The sequence below is a fragment of the Callorhinchus milii genome, unplaced genomic scaffold, assembly GCF_018977255.1.
Source record: "Callorhinchus milii isolate IMCB2004 unplaced genomic scaffold, IMCB_Cmil_1.0 Scaffold3, whole genome shotgun sequence".
NCBI classification, from domain to species: domain Eukaryota; kingdom Metazoa; phylum Chordata; class Chondrichthyes; order Chimaeriformes; family Callorhinchidae; genus Callorhinchus; species Callorhinchus milii.
The window spans coordinates 96,955,210-96,977,683 of NW_024704744.1; the positions used below are offsets into that span (position 1 = coordinate 96,955,210).

Consider the following 22,474-nt stretch of genomic DNA (forward strand, 5'->3'; position numbering starts at 1 on the left):
AAGAAAAATTGTTTTGGAGAGAAATTATTTTTCTCTATTTTTTATTTTTTTTTTTTTTTGAAGGGGTTTATCACCCTCGGTAAAAGCGATCCATAAACTGGGATCCTGATCATATGTTTACCGTGGGCCAAAAATCTACGACGAAAGGACACAGACTTGAGCTCAGAAATGGGAAGGTGCACTTGACCGATCAAATTCGGTTACTTTAAACGGAGAGGGGCGAATGCGTGGAATCGTCTGGCCAGGGAGAGACCGTGGAGGCACTTTGTGTCAGCGTACTCCAAAGGGAATTAGATAGCAATTTGATGAAGAAATCAATTTGAGAGGAATGAGATATAGAGTGGTACAGGATTTTTGTTTCATTTTATATATATATCCATATTTATATATTTTTAAAACAAATCTTTTTGCGTCGAGACCAGACAGTCGAGCTGCGTTGTCTTTTCCAGTTCCTGTACGTTTTTTTCATGTTAAAATAACCCCAGGAAAAGTCTAACCATGCGCGAGCTCTCTTTTGGGGGACACGTCTCTGCCGTGGAGAATATAAGCAGTGACCCGCAACCGCAAGGACTCTGCGTGCCATTGTAAATTCATAACCTGCTTGAAAATATTCACCGGGCAAAGCAGAAATGTACACTGCGTATGTCCAACAAGAAAGACATAATCGTACCAATGAGCAGTGTGGTAAACAGAATGAATGAATTCATGCAAAACATTTCTAGTGGAAAGTATTTTTTTTAACGGAGAAACTCCACACCAATCCTCAAGGTCTTCGGTGTAAAGATGTGTGGATGGCTTTAATCATATCAATAAAAAAACCTGCACGGTGTCTATTTCCTATTTCCTTGTAGCCCAGTGGGTTTCAAGAGGGAAGTAGAACAGGTATATGACTCTTGTTTACCGAGCCCCAAGCAGAAACCCGCTTGTTAGTCAATTGATGGAGCGCTTTCCGGGGGAAATAACCTTCAAAAAATAATGATAGTTTGGCCACTCCATCCACGACAGTTGGTGGGACTACTGCTGTGTGCAATTGGCTCCCGCGGTTCACCCACAAAACACAGCTTATTTGGTGAAGAGTTTGGAGATGTCTCAAAGGCGTGATGAGGTGGTATATCTAATACATAAGTTATTTTTATTATTATTATATGAAGGAGGGTGGCTATGAAGGGGTATGGGGATAGGGCAGGCAGTGAGATTGAATGAACATCTTGCTCTGAGGGCGGTGCGGACTTTCGATGGACTGCTGTAAAGTTCAACGACTCCACGATCCTCGCAGCCAGTTCTTTCAAATTTCCGCTTGCGGCTCAATCGAATTCATGAAACTCTCCTTCACTCCGCTCTCCCCAGTAACATGGAGCATCGGCTGTACTTAAAGACTCTTCCTCGCATTTTGCGAGGTCGACGAAGCAAAGCAGAGACAGGTTGGGATAACAGCCTCACCCGAGTAACTGGGTCGGTGCAGAAGCTTGCAGCTCTTCCTGTGAGAACAGATGGGGTTTGGTAACACTTACCTCATGTGTCACTTGCATTGCAACACACAAAAGGGGCGAAAAATGCAGCGTTTCAATGTGATAATTATCTATTACAAAACAGCGCGTTTTCTACCCATTCTGAAATGGGTGCAGAATGGGAGGGTCTCCCACCCCCTCACTCCCCAATCCACCATCTAACGCCTCCTGCTCGTCCCTCGCCACCCTCCGCCCCACCATCGGAGGTCGCGCTTTCAGCCACAATACCCCGAAACTCTGGAACGCTCTCCCTCAATCCTCCTCCTTGCCCCCTCTCTCCCCTTTTTTCAAGACCACCTGAAAGCCTTCCTCTTCGACCGTGCTTTACTGCACATGAACCCCCATCCATCTCTTCCATTCCCCTCTCCTGTACTCCTCTATTCTCCACTGAATCCATCTTAAATACGTTGATACTTTTGGCTTCGACCACAGCCTCGGGTAGCGAGTTCCACATTCTCACCGCTTTTTGGGCTAAAGCGGTTTGTCCTAAATGCCCTTTGAGATCTGCTGTGGCTGTCTTATATTCCCCTTGTTCGGACTCACCTATATGTGAGCACAGCGCTGGAGAGCACTCGCACACTTCTACCGGTTTAGTGATTACCCAAGATACCGAGATCCAAGGCGTCTTTTTTTAAATTGCTTTCAGGAGCGATTTGTTGAATTGAGGTGTTATCGGGGCGAAGGGTGGGGCGGGGGAGTACAGATAGGGGTGGGGAAGGAAAGGGTAAGACCTCGCGGAATGGATACAGAGGTATTTTTTTTCCCCGTTCTCTTTTCAATTGAATCAATCACCGTATTGTTCGTGTTGCGAAACCTCACATTTCCCAAAGAGTCTTCAATGCAATGTGAGATGTTTGAAAAGGTTTTGCAGTGATTTATTGGCGTACAGGGATTCTCAATCCACTGTAACAGGCAAATCACACTAATCCCCAGTTACATTGTTTGCTTAGCACCTCGGAAATGATCCCTTTTACTGGCGCCTGAAAAGCAAATACAGGAGAGGCTCCAAGGAAGTCCGTGGTTTCATCATCGTCTTATAAAATTGGTCACTCACTTCTTGGCTGTTTGCGGGACATTGGTGTACGCACGTTGGCTGCCACAAACACACTACGGTAATATCCTGTGAAGCTCCTTGACAGGTCTCAATGGCATGAGAAGGCATTGTATCAAACGCAAGGATTAGCGTTTATATAATTTGATACGATGCAAATTTGCATTTATATAGGGCCGTTCACATTGGGAGGATGTTATTAAGCACTTGACACTGTTGGCTGGACACTGCACGTGAACCTTATGCGCAGGAAGCAAGACTAATTTGGTGAAGGAAGTGAATAGTGTGCAACGGGCAGGAACTAACGGCTTGGAAGTCAGGCATTTATTCGTACATTGCCTCTGAGCTATTTGGACCCAGTGGATGTGCTGTAAGATGTTGCCCTGTATATTGCCTGCATATATATACAGTCACTACACTTGACAATAATTACCAGCGAAGGCCTTTGAGATATTTTAAGATGGCACGCACTTGATCAAATGTGGAGATTATTATATTCTGACATTGAACTGATCCTGAATATTGGTGGAGGATAATGGAATACTTTTGTTCAAACGTTATGTGGAAGAAAATAGATTAGTCATGTTTCAGACCCTCTGAAGGCTCTCAGTTCATATGTTTTCTCTAAAAAATGAGTTTGCATATTTATCAAGCCTTGTCACAAGGATCATCTCAGAAAGCTCCAGGAACGATCTCTCTCAAATTTATTGTTTTTATAATAATAATAATAATAATAATAATAATAATAATAATAATAATCCTTGCATTTGATATAGCGCTTTTCACGTCGGGAGGACATCCCAAAGCGCTTCACAGAACACACTGTAAAGTGAATTGAATGTATATTTGAGGGCGAACGCGGGAGCCAATTGCGCACAGCAATGTCCCACAAACAGTCGTAGATTGAAAATGACCAATTTATTATTGTTTTGGGTTTTGGAGGGATTATTATTAGGCTCTGTGTGGGGTAAGGAAACTTGGCCAAGGTTTCGCCCTCTGCCGGGGATTGGACTCAGGTCTCTCACTTGCAAAGCGAGTGCTCTAACCACTGAGCTACAGCACTCCACGAAGTCGGCAAACGTGGGTCCAGCAAGTTATCACAAACAGAGATGAAGTGAACGATCAATTAATATAGAGGAATCTTGTCCAGGTTGTTGGGAGAAACCCTTATCACTTCAAAATACTGTTCTGGTGAGCTCCACCACTGTCAAGCTCTCTAGGACGCGACACTCACTGCTTGAGGGTGAGCTATTATAAATGCAAGTTGTTGTTGTTGTGGCATTTCCGATGTCCACGCGAAAAGGCAGACAGGGCCCTGGCTTCAAAGGCTCTTCGCGAAGATAATTCTTACATTTAATATAACGCCTGTCACGTGAAGAGAACGTTTCGAAGCACCGCACAGGATTTATTCTAAAGTGTCGTGACTGCATTGTATCGTGCGGGCCAAGTCAGCAACCAGTTTGTGCACAGCGATGTCTCACAGACGACCGTAAAGTGGATGTCTAATTTTATTTGGGGGATTGTTGGCCAAGGGACACGCTGTTCTCTTTTGAATCGCGACGTTGGATCACGAAGGCTTACCTGAACAGGTTTCGGTTTAGCGTCTCGTGTGAAGGACGACACCACCTTGAGTTTCTGCCCAGATTCAATGAGCTGAGAGTCCCTGACCCACAACAACCGTCTAAACTCGGAGGAAAAAAGAAGCAGGACGACACCCGTGACGACACAACGCTGCCCAGTACCGCAAGGGAGCATCAAACTGGACTGGGAGCTTTTAGGCATCAACTGTTACGGAGCAATGTGTTTAAGAAATGTTCATACATCTGTTGCGAACATATGTTATGAACAAACGTTCGTATTGTGGCTTTCACTGAACCATTCATCTTATAGTATTTTTTTAAAAAAAAAAGTTATTTTGTTCCTGAGATGTTACCCACCCCCTCAAAAGAGATTTTTTTTTTTCCGATTTGGGCTTGAAAGGCTTTCGAACAACTCGGTTGTTCGAACCTCACTGATTCTTTGTCGGAGAATGCACACATGAAGAGTCAGGTCTAACGTAGGCCTGGCTTTCTCTGATGTTCGAACGTACTCGAATGCCATGAATGTACATCGAATGATGGCCAGAAGCGCAGACTGGTACCTGGGTAACTTTGAGGCGGTTTCACCCCCTCTTTGGTCCAGTTAATCCACGAACTACCGTTATCGTCAGTAGCAGCAAAGTATTAATGAGACAATTGGGCGGTGCAGTGGTTTCGTGTTCAGTTGTTTCGTCTCTGAGAGGTGGATTTAAATCCAGTCTAGACAGGATGAAAGCCTCCATCTCTCTGATGGGTTCTAAGTGAAATAGTTTGAGATAGTCTCAAGCCAATTCCCACGGGTGACGAGCAGAGCTCACAAACTGACCGTAAATTGATATTAATAGTCGTAATTGGGTAATTTCACTCAAAGGCTTGTGTGGGAAATGGAAATGCCATGCTGGCACTGCGGGACGTGGAATCGGGCTTATCTGAGCTTGGGTTGGGAATATTGTCTGTGCAGAGTGAACGAAGCTTTATGTCGCACTCAGTCTGGGTTGTTCAGATAACAAAGCAAATTGATTGGATAGTGCCAGATCTGCATTGACAGTAGAGCTCGGCTTAGTATCACAGTCGGGAGAAATCATTAGCAAAGATAAAAGCAGAATTTGCCACATTAATGGCGCCAATAACTTATTTTGGCCCTGTGTGTGTGTGTGTGTGTGTGTGCGCGCGTGCGCTTGTAAAAATAAAATCCCCCGAGTTTCTCAAGTGCGGCAAAAGGAGATTTAAAACAAAATACTAATATAATTATCGAATATTTGACAAGCAGTAGATCATTTTTTTAAAAAAGTCATATAATGATTCTGTCAGGACTTAAGTAATGTGACAATTAAAATAATGAATGATGCTTACTGGGAATGGCATCATGAATTCTGGTTTAATATAACGTGTAAGAAACCGTGACACATTGATTTAACAATGCAGCAGATGACATTTTTCTCTGCTCCTGTATATTGAATGGCAACTGCGAGAATACAGCCCCAAAATATTGGTGCTACGCTTCGCGCGGCACTATCCATAGGTTTCAATATTGGGGTAAAGCTCTCGTGTTCGTTTGCGATTTATTTTTGCTCTTAGTTTGCCACAAAAATTGGTGCTTCCAAAAAAAAAAATCACCGTCATTTTAAACCTGCCTCCTTCTATTTTAGAGATTGGGTCTGTGGGGGGAAAGCGGTGGACGAAGCTCTCGGTTTTGCAGAATTAGCACAATTACGCGAGGCACCAGCGTTTTCAAAGCTAGCAAGCTCATTTTTCACACAGCACGCTCTCCAATGAGCCAGCGAGGCAAAACCGAGCAGGTAGTTAAGCTGTCGACAGCAACCGATGACTGGGTGGAAACGCCAGGAGATAAATAACAATCACACGACTCCTGTCAGGCTTTACACGAGCCTCAAAGACACGTTCAGGCCACTGCCCCTTCCTTTTTTTTTGTCGTCTGAACTTCCTCAACAGTCCCTTGGATGCCAAGATATTATTGCATTCTGATGAAGTGCAGCCTCTTTCGACTTTGATCACATTGGTTTTCTGAGACGTAATACACTGTCTCAATGAAGGATATGAGGGTCCTTTTGTGCGTGATTTCCCACCCACCCCCTCTTCCCCAACACCACCTTGTTTTATACATTACTAATCTTGTTAACGCCTCCATTAAATACTCAATAAGCAAATACGAACCATTTCTCAGATAAATAAATAATCTTGCACTTCGTTTATAAAAGAAACGGAAAGCTTGCTGTAATCTGACCTAAGTTATAGCAATCCTTCATTGTGGTTATTGTTGGCAATAAAGCGCGAGGCTGTAAAAGAAATCTGCCTCTGGTAATAAATTTAAGAAAATAGCTTCCAAAAAAGGTGAGCGGAGGGCTTGTGCTCTGTGGCTGCGCATCACTGATCAAATAAAACCATCAGCGTCAGATGGAACGGCTGCCATCAGCACTTGCTCTGTAACTGGCCACCTGTGACATTGAAATACCATTTCTGACGCTGAGACCACATGCCAATAAATAAAACCCCAAAGTCAAAACGTGAACATCATTTCTTTTGTTGAACAGAAGCCCGCTGATCCAAATTAACGAATGAATTTGAATTGATATGTATTAATGGATGAATTCATAAATTAATCAATAAGTAAGCGAGCGAGCGAGCAAGCAAGCAAGCAAGCAAGTAAGTAAGTAAGTCGTTCCATTAAAAGTTTATCGCACGCTCTTATTTGGTGGTCTCGCCGTTCCTGGCAATGCCGCGTGTATGCACCGCCAAAGATCTTGCGAACACGTGTTCAGTTTCGCTGATTGCAAACATGCGCAGTGTATATTTCAGTGCACGGTTATTTTTGCTTTTTCTGCAACGAGTGAGTTTCATTTTAGCTGCAGACGTGGTGAGGGAGGGAAAGCATCATTTCACATCTCACCAGCGCTCTGTTAGACACGTGATTTGGGTTTGTCTAAACCTGTGTTCGGTTCGAAACACTGCACCAGGCAATGCTGTTTGAAGCACGTTACGAAGCACATGGTTAACCCATTTGTTGCAGTCATGTAATCGGTAGGAATTGACGTTTTGCTCCTGATCAATTGCTTAATCAGCAACATTTTAATACCCAACGGGAATCGATAAACATTTACCGTTCTCCCCACAAATGAGGTAAGACTACATCAACCAGGAGCAAGGCGAGAGAAGGCTGCGCTTGACGCAAAGAAGGCACAGATAATCAGATACGTTTGACGCAACGAACCAATGACGTGGTTTTCCTGAAAAATAAACATTGAAATCTATTCATGTATTTCACGTAGGTCAGTGAATAGTATTGGATTGCAGCAAGAGGTGTAACAAGACAAAAAGGTGCAACAAGACAGAAAGACCTCTTTGGAGATTGGAAAGCAGGGTGCATATTGGGCTGGGAAGGATTTCTATATAATCCGTGCCTGGTTTCACCAGCAAGGAAGGACGAGGGCAGTGATGGTCAACCTTTACGGCTGGCCAACAAAACACCTTTTCTCGATGGGATATTTCTTGGTTAATGTCACAGGTTGTCCGCCAATGCCATAGAGTACTTTTCAGTTAACAGTCGCCTGTTCCTAGCCCTTCTGCCCATCACTGGTTTAGCATATGTTTGGCAGGAGGGTGGAGGAAGATCACACTCTGCGTAATGAAAGGCTGAAAGAACGAAGGGACAGGTCAGGAGGTTCCGTGTTTACGCAGAGGATTGTCAGGACGTGAAACGCTGCGCTTGGAACCATCGTCGAGGCAGGTTTTGAATCAGCTTGAAAGAGGGAATTATATAAATCGATTCCGTTAAGTGGCTTCGGGACACCATCCTGACGTGAAAGGCGCGATATAAGCGTAAATTTGTATTGTATTGTATTGTAAATATCTGAAAGGGAGGCATATCAAAGGGAATCGGGGAAAAGACAGACGAAAGGCATCAAATCGTTCTGAGAAGCTCACTGGGCTGAAACGCCTCCTCCTGTGCTGTAAATTATCTCCGCTTCCATATTTAGACTGTAATAATTATCACCAGCGATAATATCACATGCTACATTTTAAGTGTTGCTCACGTTCAGCCCTTGGCTCCTGTGGAGGTGGAGCTGAAAGGGTCACGAGCTCAATATTATATCATTATACGATATATAATGACAGTAATATGTATGATATTACAATAATATTATTATATTACGATCGGGGGACGAGAGACAATCACTTTTTGTCTCCCCGGCACAACCACTACCTGCTCATCAGTGATTTGGAAGCCTTCACTGCGTAACCTGTGTTTTTTGCGCAGATGAAATGATAACAATTAATTAGCGTTGGGAGCTGGATGTAGGAGGAGCATTTAGTCTATTAGATGCCAGTTTAAAGCCTTTAGTTTTCCTTTCATGTTCAGAGTGCCTTGGCAAGACTAAACCCATCTGAATCCTCGCCGGGATGTTTCTTTATCTCCCAGTTTTGCTCCTTTTTTTTTTGCACGTGAAATAATTAGCTGAGTCAAAAATAATTGAGGCTTTTAACTAATCAATGAATTCCACCTGCTTTTCTACTTCCGAGTAACAATAAATCCAATTATCTTCCCATTCCCACCATCTGTTGGGATTCCTCCCGGCTATTTGCCTTTTTTTTTCACACACACTTCGCCAATGTCCACTCGCGTTCCACAGGGAACATCCACTGTTTGTCGGTATTTAATCTGTTTCCATTGAGTAAAGTCCCCTCCCTCACCTAACCTGCAAAAAGCTGCCAGCTTTGTCCTGGCCTTTTAACAAGTTCTATTCAAAAAGGTTGGCAAGCCTCGCTTTTATTTTGACCAAATGCTCAGTGGAAAAAAAAAATGGGTGTGTGAAGACTTGTACCACACTCGCGAAGCAGTGATTTGTTTTTAAACACCTTGGCACATCTAAGCACCTCGGGACAAAGCGAAGGGTGCTATGTCCGTGTAAATTTGGACGGTATTGTGAGGCAAAGAGAGATTCAGTTTAGTGATGCTGAAGAAAATCGGTGTTTAATTGATTAATAATTTTAAGAGGGGGACAATCAACCACTGCAGAGAATAGAAGGAATCACAGCACGATTTGCTTACGTTGCGGAAAAAAATCCAAGGGAGAGGAAAGGAAGTCAAGACTCGAATGTCTGTTCGTCACAGCGCTAGGTGCTGCTGAAGCCGCAGGTACAAACAAGCACGCAATGTTAATTTGTGAAGGAATATTGAGCTGACATTAAAAATACATTTTAAAAACTCCCATGGTGGTTTACTGAGTTGATCCACGGTAAGTAGCTGAGCCACACGGGCTGGAAATGTTCCAGGGTCGATGCCTGGTCTGTGCAGAGATACTGATCTGAGCGAGCAAAGCAGCAAGACTGTTTGAATTCGCCTCAGTGCTCCCGGTTAGGGAACTGGAAAATTAGCCGGGCTTTCCTCTCCTAATTGTAGCCAGGAAGCGAAGGGATGAAGTGCTTTGGAGCGCTGCTTTGTTGACCGGCCGGAATTGACTTGGCAAGGAACGCACGTGAATATCGACTAATAAGACAAGATTATTAGTATCTGTCTCACGAAAAGAACCAGTCCAGCAGATGAGGGTTGCGTGGGGAGGTGGGGAGTGGGGGGAGGGTGGGGGTTGGCGTGAGAGGAAAGAAGTCGAACATCCTCCACGACGTGAAAGTAACTGAGACGTTAATTGAATAATAGCTTCAAACAAGCGTGAAAATTGTACGGCCATCTGGTAGATGGACTTCATCGCGAATTCCGAACAGGAATGGTCAAACCCGTCAAAACAAAACCAAATCTGAGCAAACATAAATGCTTTGAGCCCCGCATTTCGCAACCGCCGCGGACAGCTAAATTAAAGTGACGCTTCGAGCCGCGATGTTTCCACATGCCCGAAAGATTTATATTACCCGTGAGGAACGCGACATTCTCGGGTTACTGTCGGTTTTGAACCCCAGGTGAGGACCGGAGGCACAAATGTGCGAATGTCGAGAGAAAGAACGTGTATAAATCAAACCGTCCAATTGTGTTATACCCCAGTAAATAAAACAGCAGATTGCTGCCGCTCGGTCACAGGAGGGAAGCATGGGGTCACGTTAAGTAAAATGCAATAGAAGCTGGCAGCACGAAAGTGAACTCTGGAGGAAAATATACAGTCGATTCACTTGACAGTATATTCCACGACCAGGTCCAGAAAACGTGATGAGGCACTATATCAAATGCAAGGATTATTATTATGAATATTATTATTATCTCGCACTCACAGTGCCAGAAGGAAATTCAGCTCAGTCTGTCGAGCATCTTCTGACAGATTTTTAGGTTATGGCAGATTGTTTAATCACATTTCCTCGTCTCCCCACCACACCCCCAGCCCCCATCTCCCCCCCCACCCAACACCCCACAGGGACCAACCGCCTCCCATATCCATTAGTAAGAAGTATCAGACTCGACGAGCTAGATTTTCTCCAAACTTCCTGGACTGTGGCTTGTTTTTCTCCATGCCTTTCGTTTCATTTCACTGGTGTCAGCCTGGCTCAGTCGGTAACGCTCGCGTCCCTCGAGTCAGAAGGTCATGGGTTCGAGCCCCGTGTCCTGGGACTTGACGCTCGCATTGTCCAGGCTGACACCGCGGTGCAGTGTTGGAGGAGCGCCGCGCGGTTGAAGGTACCGTCCTTCGAATGAGATGTTACTGCCTGTTCGGGTGAACGATTTGATCCCGTGCTACGTTGATAGAGCAGCCTTCGCGTGCCCCCAAGGTGCTTGAACAGGCCAAGGTGTTTAAAATAAATCGCCGCAGGACTTGTGTGTTTCTACCCGGGCGCTACATAAATGCAAGTTGTTGTTGTCGTCGGAAGGCGATGCCCTGGCCGAGAATCCTCCTCAATAAAAATTGACTGCGCACCTCGCGTCTGCTTGTGGGCTGTGCACAAATCGGTTGTCACCTTCGCTTGATAAGATAGTCACTGCGTTTTACAGTGAAGTCTGCAAACGTGCTTCTAAGACTTCCTCGCGACGTGAAAAGCACCGTATGATTAAAAGACTCGGCAGCAGAGCCCCTGCAGGTCAATGTGCTTTGAATTAACTTACTGGAGGGGGAGTTCCTCGCTCAAATTCCCTGATGCAGCAATCCCATTAGAAACCCCCTCTATATTAGACCTGGAGTGTAAATACAATCAGTCATTCCTTTCTCCATAAATGATTAAAACACTGTTTAGGGGCTTTTCTTTAAAAAAAAACATCCGAATCTCGCACTCAAATTTTTTTTTTCCCGCAGCCATAAATCTACTGCTGCCCTCGATGGAGATGTTTCTTTCCGGGGTAGAAATTCAAAAAAGAAATTGTTCCGTGCTGACATCTTCCTTCTCCTGCGCTCCAGTGGTGAAAACCTGGCAGCAGGTTGTTAGGTCCATTGACCCAACAATTCCCTTCTCTTGCTCTCACCAGTCGTGTCCTGCTGCTGCCACTTACGCACCAAGGTAGTAAATCGGAAGGCTGCCAGCAGCTAATTATTAGTGCCAATACCAGATGTAAAAATTGCATCGTAGACCGAGGCCGCATTGCTCCCGACAGAAACCCTGAGTGCTTGAGGTATGGCGGGGGAGTGGGGTGAGGGGTGGGGGGCGCGGGGGGGGAAAAGTGTACATCTGCGATGTTGCACTCAAGCTGCGTTCAAAACATTTTGTTAGATTGTTGGAGGGAAGGGAGGGGGCGAGGAGGGGGTAGAGAGTCGAGAGCGGAGCTGAAGGCTGAAGGTCAAAGAGAAAGGTCTTGAGACCGGCCTTGAAGGAGGAAACGGAGGAAGCGGCAAAGGCACTGGGGATGGAGTTCCCGAGCCCTGGGGCTGAGAGGCTGAAGGCCACCGATGGTAGGGCGGTTGGGGCGGGGGATGTGGAGCAGACCGGAGCCAGAGGAACGGAGGGTACGGGCAGGTAGGTAGGGGGATAGCAGGTCAGAGAGGTAGGAGGGAGCGAGGCCGTGAATGGCCTTGTAGGCGAGGATGAGGAAGCTGCTGTTTTACGAGGACTGCGGTAAAATTGAAGGCTTTCGTAGCAGCTTTCAGCTACTGTGCCCCAAATCTCTGGAACTCCCCGCCTCATTTAACCCCCTCCCCCTTTGCACATTCTGTCTTTCCCTTTCTTAGGCCATCTTCAAATGACACCTGAGGAGTTTCCTCTATGACCTTGTTTTCAGTCACCAACCCCTCCCTTTCTCGCTGGGACTCAAAACACACTGCTGTCCGGCACTCCGAGACACCACCTGCGTGAAGGGCGCTGTTTAAATGAATGTGGTTCTTATATTATCACTGAACTGAGGAGTTATCCCCAATTCTCCACGACCTTAAATTTAATCAAGTGGGACATCGGGCTTCTGAATTCTCTCCTCGCTCTGAATTATTGGGAAAGAAAATTTCCTTTTTATGTCTCTTTGGTCCAAGACGTTCCTACATTCTATTCCTCTCGTTGCCATCCATTCTGATGTGGAACAAGTTGCACGGAGTGGAAAGCACTTTATTAGAGGAATGCACTTACCGAATATCATGTCTGGCTTGAAAGATGTTTCAATTTTTTTTCCCTCCCCTGAGATTGATTTTGTACTTATCAAGCGTGACTTTGTTTATAAATTTAGATGGCTTGTGTTCTGCAGCGCTAGGTTCTGCCAGTCAAGGAACCTGGAAGAAGCCTCGTAGGGCTAAAGTTGCCTGATCTTCTTTTCCCCCCACCCCACCCCAAAAAAAAAGTCACATCAAGAGAAATATCAATTTCAGGGATAAAAGCTAACGTACAGAGTATCTTTCACACCAGCTGCTTCCACGTGGTAGCGTTTGGTGTTTGGTGAGGGCCTTGCAGTTACATGTGGTTCTTTACAAGAAAAAAAAATTGCCTTGAGCTGTCTTGTGAAGGGCCTTCTTTCTGAGAGGGTCTGTTGTTCCTTCAAATCGATTTACCTGGTCTTCTCCGAGGACTTCTACTCGGATGCAGAGCTGGTGTGTCAACAAGCAAACTTGGCCATTCTTCGTGCGTGACTTCTGCCGTTGAGTGACGACAAGAAGCCGCACTGGGCTGCTCGGTTGACACTAACGGGTACAGTGGTCAGGGAAGCCACTGCATTGTTGGCGGTGCCGTCCTTCGGATGAACTGTTACACTGACGGCCTTTCCTGCGCGATCAGGCGGACGTTAAAGATCCCACGACACCCTTCGAAAAGAGAAGGGAGTTTCTCCCCACCGGCGCCCTGACCGGCAGTATCTCCCAGGTGAGCTTCGGCGCTCACTTCCTGGCTGTTTGTGGGGCAGCGCTGCGTGCGGATCGGCTGCTGCGTCCATCGGGAAAAACGCGACACGGTCCCATTCGGCAGCAAATCCTGTGAAGCGTTTCGAGACGTGAAAAGACAACCCCTCAAGTCCGAGCAAACTCTCTTTTCGAATCGTGCCGCGGGATCTTTAACGTCCACCTGAACCGGCAGGTGTGACCTTGAGTTCAATGTCTCGCCCAGAATGAGTCCCTACCCCACAGTGCCGCATGGCCTCAGCGATGCATTAGGTTGTCAGCCTGGACTGCGAGGTCACAGTCCTGACATGGGGCTCGGTTACATTACATTAACTTACTCTGGTTACACAGCGTGACCCACTTCAGTGTATCGCCCTGGTAAGCGATCAGCCACTCGCTCTTTTGTTCATAAATCTCACTTCTCCCACTTCCACCGCCCCCCCCCCCCCCGCCCGCCGCCCGCCCCCCGCCGTTGACAGCTCTGGTGTACAGATTGCTGCAATTCCCACGCGTTGGAAAAATCCCTCGTGTCTTTGAGGGCCAGCGTTGCTTTTATTGATAGCGTTCGATAACGGACGGAGAGCTGACTGACTTTGAGTGTGGAGAGACTGCAGGGAGCCTCATTGCTGGAAGTTCATTCTGAAGACGCGCTCAATGACTTGCTGTCCAAAGTCATTCTCATAAGGGAGGGAGGTGATTAAGTAGCAGAAGCGCGGGAGAAATCCCATCTAAGGTAGGAAGCAAGTGAGGAGTGTGAAGGTGCTGCGCAGTACAGGAATCCAGCGGAGAGAAAGAACTGCAGAGCACGTGTAAAGGATGGTTTCTGATGCATCTGCTCGGGTCTTCATTCCCCAACTGGCTGACTCGCTGCTCCAATGTGGGCACCTGGAATGCTTTTGGAGAGACGTTGGCCATTGAGCGAGAGCGATTTTGTTGTCCCCGAATAGCTCGACTCGGAAATCCTAAAATAACCAGCTGGTTCTAAGCCTGAAAGCTGGCGTTGTGAGCTGGCTGTTTCTTTCTGATAGGAATCATGTGCAAGAGCCTCGAGTTACATCTGACCTGCGACAGTGTGTTTAACAGTGAAAATTGGCGATGTTTTACCTGGTGCTTCCCCACCACCCCCCCCCCCTGCGAACCCCCAAAATTAATCCGCTCCTGAAATTCTGGGATCGATTCCCGGCAGGGCGAAACGTGAGGCAAGTTTCCTTACTCTGGCAACGGCAAAACAAAGTCTCAGGAAGAATACGCATTATGAGCTCTGCCTGGAGCATAAACCTGCTTATTTAAACAAAAATACAGATTCTTCAGAATATTGTTTTCTTGCTAACTGAACGCGAGTAAATTCCAGCAATCCATGCGCTAACAGAAGTGTCTGTGTGTGTGTGTGCGTGTGCGTGTGTTCTGTTTTCAACCCTATTCCTCGGCACGAGGTCAGTCGCTGATGCTTGTCTGCCTCGTGTTTTCTTTCAGGTCTCTTATTAACGTGTCCCGTAGAGTGGCAGGGAGTAATTTGACTGGCTGATCACTTCCATCGAAATTTACCATCGCAAGAAGCTAGCAGTTGAAATCTCAATTTAGAGTGTTTTGTTGGGGGGATATTGTTCAGCGCACCGAAAAGAAAATGTTTCCTTAATGAATCACCTACTGTACCTGCAGTGTTATGACATGATTAGTGAGCCTTGGTGCACATTCCCATTAGTTATCTCGGGCTGTCATACACTGATAAACCCGAGGCTCATGAAAGTCAGCAGGAATTTATTCATTGTGTTTTGCTTCAATGAAGGCATCGGGCAAAAATAATCATGAATTTTTATATCAGGTTTGTGATTTTTTTTTTCCCTTGAATAAAGTATGAGCACCTCAAAGGCATTTTTGGCGCTTCAGGTTCTGCTATTGCATTGCAGAGTGGCGAAGCGTTCGGTTATTTATTGGGGTAAATGTCCCTGGTAACATTCAGCAAGCACAATACAATGAATTACAATGCAGATTCGGGAGAATACATCGCATTACAAGGCAGATTAAGTCTAAAGGTATGTTGGTTTTTTAATTAATTATGGCGCATGAATAAAATGAATCCAACCTTGTATTGCGGAAAGCCCTTGGGGAATTCGCCTGCGGGCAGTGAATAAAGGTTTGTTAAAACTCCTAAAGATCAAAGCAGGAATCAATCATGGCAGTCTCCATAAAACTAGAAGCGGATTAACAGTTTTAAATCTCCGAAGTGACTGGGCTGAGCAAAGCGTGTAAACGGTTTGTGTGAGGAGAAGCTGCTGCAATGCAGGCACCGGGTACATGACTAGCGACCTATACGGTCTCAACAAAGACCATTCTTCTGGCTTTACCCTCCACCCACTCTTACGAAACCTTCTCCATTGCTTATTCTTCACTCCCTCTGCCCCCGCCACCCCCCCCCTCCCCCACCACCACCCAACGAACGTCTCGCTTTCCATCACTGGACACTTCGAGACGTCGATTCCTTGTGAAACGTCTTACGGTATCTCAGTGCACGATATCGTCGATCAGAAGGTTGTACATCTTGTCAATTGGTCAATTTAGGCCTATTTATAGGGTGCAGTTATCGAACGCTTGATTTCTGTTACTGAAAGGGTAACTCGCCACTTCATCCTTTCTCTCCCCTCCAATTCTTCTTCCCTCCCCTCACCCCCCCCCTCCCCCCACCCCACCCGAAGATAGACGCATTTTAGTAGAACTTTGGAGGTCACCGAAAATCGAGACTGAATTCAGAAATGTTTGAAGATGTGCACAGTCCAAAGCGCTCCAAAAAGCCGTCCGGCGAGAAGGGCGCTATATAATAATAATAATAATAATAATAATAATAATAATAATAATCCTTGCATTTGATATAGCGCTTTTCACGTCGGGAGGACGTCCCAAAGCGCTTCACATAATATACTGTAAAGTGAATTGACTGTATATTTGTGGGCGAACGCGGCAGCCAATTGCGCACAGCAATGTCCCACAAACAGTCGTAGATTAAAAATGACCAATATATTATTGTTTTGTTTTGGAGGGATCATTATTAGGCTCTGTGTGGAGTAAGGAAACTTGCCCAAGGTTTCACCCTCTGCCTGGGATTGAACTCAGGTCTCTCACTTGCAAAGCGAGTGCTCTAACCACTGAGCTACAGGGCTCCACATGATGATGATAATATAATAATAATCTTTGCATTTGATACGGCGTCTTATCACGTCTTCTCGACGTCTCAAAGCGCTTCACAGAATATGCTGTAAAGCGAATTGACTGTATACTTGTGGGCGAAACAGCCAATTGCGCAAACAGCCGTGGATTGAAAATGACCAATTTATTATTGTGAAAATGACCGATTGCAACATTATAAACACAAGTTGTTGTTGTCGTCTTGAATTGCAATACAGCATCTCAGGGCTAAGACTACAAGAAAGGTCCTGCCTCCGTTCCGCATAGCTCAGCACAACACTCACGAGGTGCAATGAATTATCTTCTGGGCCTTTGTGGCCCGGCAAACATTAGTGGCTCGGGACGCAGCCCACGTCTAATTTCTCGGCCCACGTTTGCAGCTTAAATCCAGGGAGCGTTTTAGATATCTTCACTTGTTCCAAAGATCTCAGAGGATCCAGTGTGAACCCTGAGGCCAAGCCCTGTGACGGGCACAATCTGGCAAGCTGATGGCAAAGGTTATGTGTCTGCTCGGCAGCTCGGCTCTCGGTTTTCCCTGACCGGTGCTGTGAACGGAAGCCCGCAAGCCACTCACGTTGCTCCCCACCCTCGAGTTTATTGACACGGAACAGCAGGATACGGTTTACACTGTTCCAAGACGCACATTCCCGCACAGTGCTGGGGGAACGTTATGTTGTCACAAGTGTGTGTTCCTGCAGAGGAGGTATGAAATCGAGGTCCCATCCGCCTGCTCAGGTGGACATTAATGATCCCGTGGTACTATTTGTAAAGGGAGGACATTTTCTCCCACACTACTGGCCGCCAGCCACCAAGATAGTCGACCGGCGGATCGCTTTCCGGGGAAAATAATCCCTCCCCTCCACCCAAAAAAATAAATAATTTGGTCACTCAATCCACGACTGCTTGTGGGACACTGCTGTGCGCAATTGGTTGCCGTGTTTCGCCCACAATATGTTACAGTCAATTCACTTTACAGTCTATCACAGTATACAGGTGAAGCGCTTTGAGACGTCTCGAAGACGTGATAAGGCGCTGTATCAAATACGAGGATTATTATTATTATCATCACAATAGTAATAGGCCCAGGACAGCCTGCAGGTCCGAGTGGAACGTCTGTGATTTAATACGTTGTTGATAACCTTCCACGGAAGCGAAGAAGGAGAAGAAGAAGAAAGCCGCTGCAGGATGGCAGCAGTTGTTGTTTGTGCCTGTGAACTGTTGGGGTATGTTGTTAGTAATGTTGTTTTGGGGGGTGTTGATAGCACCCGTGACATATTCGTGCGCAAGTGTACTGTACCATGGAGTGGTAAGACCTGGATTCTGTTCTACAATTGGCCACACTCGAGTGGAGGTGCCAAGGGACCTTCCAGGCTCTTAAGCCCGCTCCGAAGCATTTCCCCCGAGAGACGCAGGGAGTCAAGGAGGCTGAGCTGTCCCATGCTGCTCTCACGCACCTCCAAGCACCTGCTTGAAGGCACCAGACTGTCCTCTCAGATGGGGAACGAACCGAGCATATCACAGGGACCAACGAAAGCGGGAGAAAACAAGTAGGGCAGCAACAACCTGCTTGTCGCGTAGGACAGGATCTCAGAGCGGTGCGCAGTGGTGTGTTCGGCAGCTGAAAAAAAAACAGGAGCAGTAAAGATCTCTGGGAATCATGCTGACGATGCAAATGGTTTCAGATGTTTGGAGCCTTAACCCTCCCTCGTCCTATACACTCCCGCGCACGCGCACACGCACACGCACGCCCCGTGCTCACCCACACCTGCTCGTTATGTTCTGAGATTCCCTTTTCGTGAAACATCCTGACTCGCCTCTCCACCCACTATGGACTGCGCGCAATTGCCTGCCACGTTTCACCCGCAAAATGTACAGTTCATTCACTTTTACAGTGTATTCCGTGAAGCGCTTTGAGACGTCGTGAAGCCGGGGTAAGGCGCTTATATCAAATAGACGGATTATTGCTATTGTATGGCGAGGTGCGCGGAAAAAGGTAGTTAAGTGGGACTCAATGAGTTAGAGCCAGACACGGGCACGAGTGACCTCCTCCTGTGCTGTAAATGCAGTATCAAAAAGCAGATACACATTGTCGATGTCAAACGGGATCCACAGCTTCGAGAAAGGCACTGCGATAATCCGTCAAACAGGGCCCGGTTGTCTCTGGCTGTCGGCTTCCGAGAGAAGACGAGCTTCGGAAGGACTCATTTGGCTGTCGGAAAGATTTATTGCTCGATATAACGACATGCAGGAATTTTTTTCAGCGGCAAAAACAGGAAGCGGGTAGTTTCAAACCATTTGTTAGTAATAACGCACTGTATCATAAATCAGCATGGGGCAATCAGCCAATTGAATCAGCTCAGTTTGGTGTCCCACAAGAGCTAATAAATTACCGATGAGAGGCGTCGGCATTTCTGCCTGATTTATAAACGAGGCAAGAAAATCTATAGGATGAGGAATTGGTACCCAACGTGAACAGAGGTGGTCGATGCTCCTCGGGTTACACTACACCTACCTTTTCTCCCTGTGCTTATCGCAAGCCCATTAGGTAGTCCTACTTTGAGATAACCTGTCAATGGCACTGAACGCTGGACGTACGTATGACATATTAGAGACCTAAGATAACACTGCAGATGGCTGGAGGAGCGAGGCACAAATTGAACCAAAGACCTCTGGTCACTTCGTATCCTCAGAGCATCAACTGGAGTAACCAGAAACTAAGTTAATGGATTAATCGTACTTTCATCATTGTTTGTAACGTAGCTTTAATTGCCTTTTTTGATGTATGTGTTTAGTAAAACTATTATGCATCCAGTGGACTGAGCACAGTCGAGATGACATGTTCTGGGTTACATGATTAATACATAGGCCTGTACATGTTGGCTTTAAAGCACATTCTAGCAAACCGCAGGAAAATTAACGGATTGTGCTTGTGAAGGTGTCCTCACCATGCGAAAGTTGCTGAGTCAATTGCAATTTCCAGGTTGTTATTAAAACTGGAAGTCGCGGTCGAGGTTGACTGTTTTGGCATTTTGTGCCTGGGAAAAGGCCCCAAAGCGATCGTCGTCAAGCGCAAAGATTTGATATCCCTCGGAACTGCGATTTTTCGGCAAATTTGGTAACCGACCTTTGTGATTTCACCAGAAGTCTCCCACTCTGGGCTCGCCGGCACTGTTCGTTCAACCCCACGCCTAATCCACCGGAGAGAAATGTATGACGCAGTGCTTTCATAGTATAATTTAATCCATTTCATGTTGGGATTGTGAAGACTTTGATCGAGAGAGAGAGAGAGAGAGAGAAAAATGAGCTATAAAACTTGCTTTGTTCAGAGCAGGCAGCAGAATGATTCCACGTTCTCTTCTTTTCTTTCCCCAGCTGGCACAACGTACATTTTTAGCAGAGGTAGTGGACTAATCACTTACACGTGGCCACCCAATGACCGACCAAGCACCCGAGCAGACAGGCTGGCCGTGGGCTTTGACACGCATGTGAAAGATGCCGTTTTGGTGCGTGTAGACAGTTCCCCTGGGCTCGGAGACTACCTACAGCTTCACATTGTAAGTAATCCAATTCCAGAACCAAACTGGCTTTCTCCGCAGACGAGGGTGGGCGAGATGTGTTTCTTTTGGAATTTTTATTGTTGGCAATGACGACCGGCTGCCCCGGTGGGAATTACGGAGCCCGGTTCCGTACTCGAGGTGAATTCACCGCCTTGAACGTCGAACGGGTTAACGCCGTCGGACGGGATAGAGCGGAGAGTAGCATGTTTTCCCTGCCCTGACGCATTTAAGGTGGCTCCGAGAGCTGCACAAAAAAGGCTTTGTGAAGCAGCTAATTTCACTTCAGTTCAATGCGTGACTCTTTTTACGCGGCTGTAATAAAACGACACAAGTGGCAGGGAGTGATTTGTGTTTTCGTTCGGCAAGTGCTTCGGAAGATCAAGGAACTCGGGTGGCAGGTGTTAACTAATCCTGAGAACTGATAAAACCCATCATCGGGTTTTGATCGGAGCTGGATGTTAGCCACTGGGAATTTTGAATCTTGAATTGACTGAGGAACGATTATGGAGTCACTCCCGTGATTTGTTGACAACCTTTTGTGACAACACAGGCTTCCGGCAACAGAACTATTTTAATGTAAAAGGGCCAAATGATTGATTTAATCAACAGTGAGGCATTTGTGGGACTCGCTCTTTATTTTCCTCCACGCTTGAGACTTTCTGTCACTTTATATCTGCTGAGACTGATTGCTTGCCGCCACCCTGCAGCCCGAATATTAAAAGAAATCTGGCTGTGTTCTGATCAATTCAGCAAAAATAAAAGAGAAACATTATCCAACTAATTATTCATATTTTCTTTAAAAAAAATTAAACAAGCAATTAACTAACTATAAAACAGTGAGGTTAATTCATTTTGGTTCAGGTACTACCTGCCTGTCCCACTGCCCTCCCCAAATGTATTTGTGTTCTTATCAAAATCATGCAGTCAGTCTGAATAAATATTTAATTTAAAGTTCACTCGGGTCACTTCAACAGCGTATTCTCCTTGAAGAGGCCTTCATCCGGCCCTTATGTTAAGAAGTCCACGTGAAATAGTGGATCCAACGCGTCTCCTGTGAAATCGATTTGACGATGGAAAGTTTCTGCGTTCCTCTTTAAAGGTGCTGAAACACATTAAATAATTCACATTTTCTCAGCCCCTCACAGACATTTTAGAACCAAATATTGAGCGTGGACACACGGAGCGAGTCTCAAATCATCGGCACCCCTGCAAACTTGCGTTCAGCCACAGAAAGAAGCTGTAAGCCAGAAAGTAAAGGTCGTAGGGTTGGTTGGGGATGTCGGTATGCAGACGTGCAGTTGCCGTTTGCAATTGCAGGTTACGAACTGCCAAAGAAATACAGATCTAGAGAGAGAGAGAGAGAGAGTGTGTGTGGTTATGTTCAGCGGTCGACATTTTAATAAGTACGGATCTGTTTGTCTCTTTGAACAAAACCACCTAAAGTACCATTATTTACTCCCATCACCGGCTTCCGAGTAATTGCCAGGCAGAAATACCATTAAGCACAATGAATCAGTACTATTGGAAACATGTATCACCATTTGGCGCAAAAAGGGAAGTCGTTTTCCCGTAAATTGATTTTCGCATGAATAAATTGATCGCGCAACTTGAGGGCGGTCGATGTAAGGTGATGTTGTCCATTGTTGGTTACTAGCGTCGCGGGAACACGTGAAACCGTACGCCAGCAATTCAACCACCGCACGAGTGCTCTTGTCTCAAAGGCGCATTCGGCGCGGGTATTAACCGAGCGCTAAATTTATAAGCAGCCAAATGATTTCAAATGTTTTACGTTCGTGACTCAGCGCGAGGGCTCACCAATGGTTCATGTGTCGAGGCTTTTAAGCGATGCATTGCTAACATCATACCCAAAAAGTCACCGTCTTGCTCTACAGGCGCTGGAGAGGAATAGTCACTTTTGTCACAGCGTGCAGAACCGAAGGTCAGTTCCTCCCACACGTTATTTTAAAAATATGTATTTCTAAAGATATCATCGAGAGTTGATTTGAGACACTTTCAATTGAGCTTCGAGACCCAGTTTTGAAGCCCACAGATACAAATTGGGATGAAATGTCCTGTACTGACTGTCGCAGTTGCAGTGTATAAGGCATAGGTTTGGACGTTCTCGAGTTGGTTTGTGGTGAACAGGCTCATAGCACTCGCATTTAACTTTGCCGTGGAGTGGCAAAAAAATTATTAAGGTGGTTCCTGGAAAATGCTACAGTTGAGAGCATCGTTTAACCCACATTTGCTGATGCAGTACAGAGGTGAAGGCACGATTCTGCATGAACCGAAATATTAAGGCAAAGTGGTCTCACAAGGCCTAAGATTAGGTGGAATTTTGGACCTGAAGGTTGTCCATTTT

General features: G+C 46.0%; 1 protein-coding gene across 3 annotated transcripts in view; it reads left to right on the forward strand.

Annotated features, from left to right (window-relative positions):
• Window positions 1–22,474, forward strand: part of nrxn1a (neurexin 1a) — a 740,055-nt gene that overhangs the window by 508,607 nt on the left and 208,974 nt on the right. For all 3 annotated transcript variants that reach the window (XM_042333191.1, XM_042333192.1, XM_042333193.1), the window contains one exon: window positions 19,928–20,109. In XM_042333191.1, coding sequence (XP_042189125.1) covers window positions 19,928–20,109 — 182 coding nt within the window. The remainder of the gene's footprint in view (window positions 1–19,927; window positions 20,110–22,474) is intronic.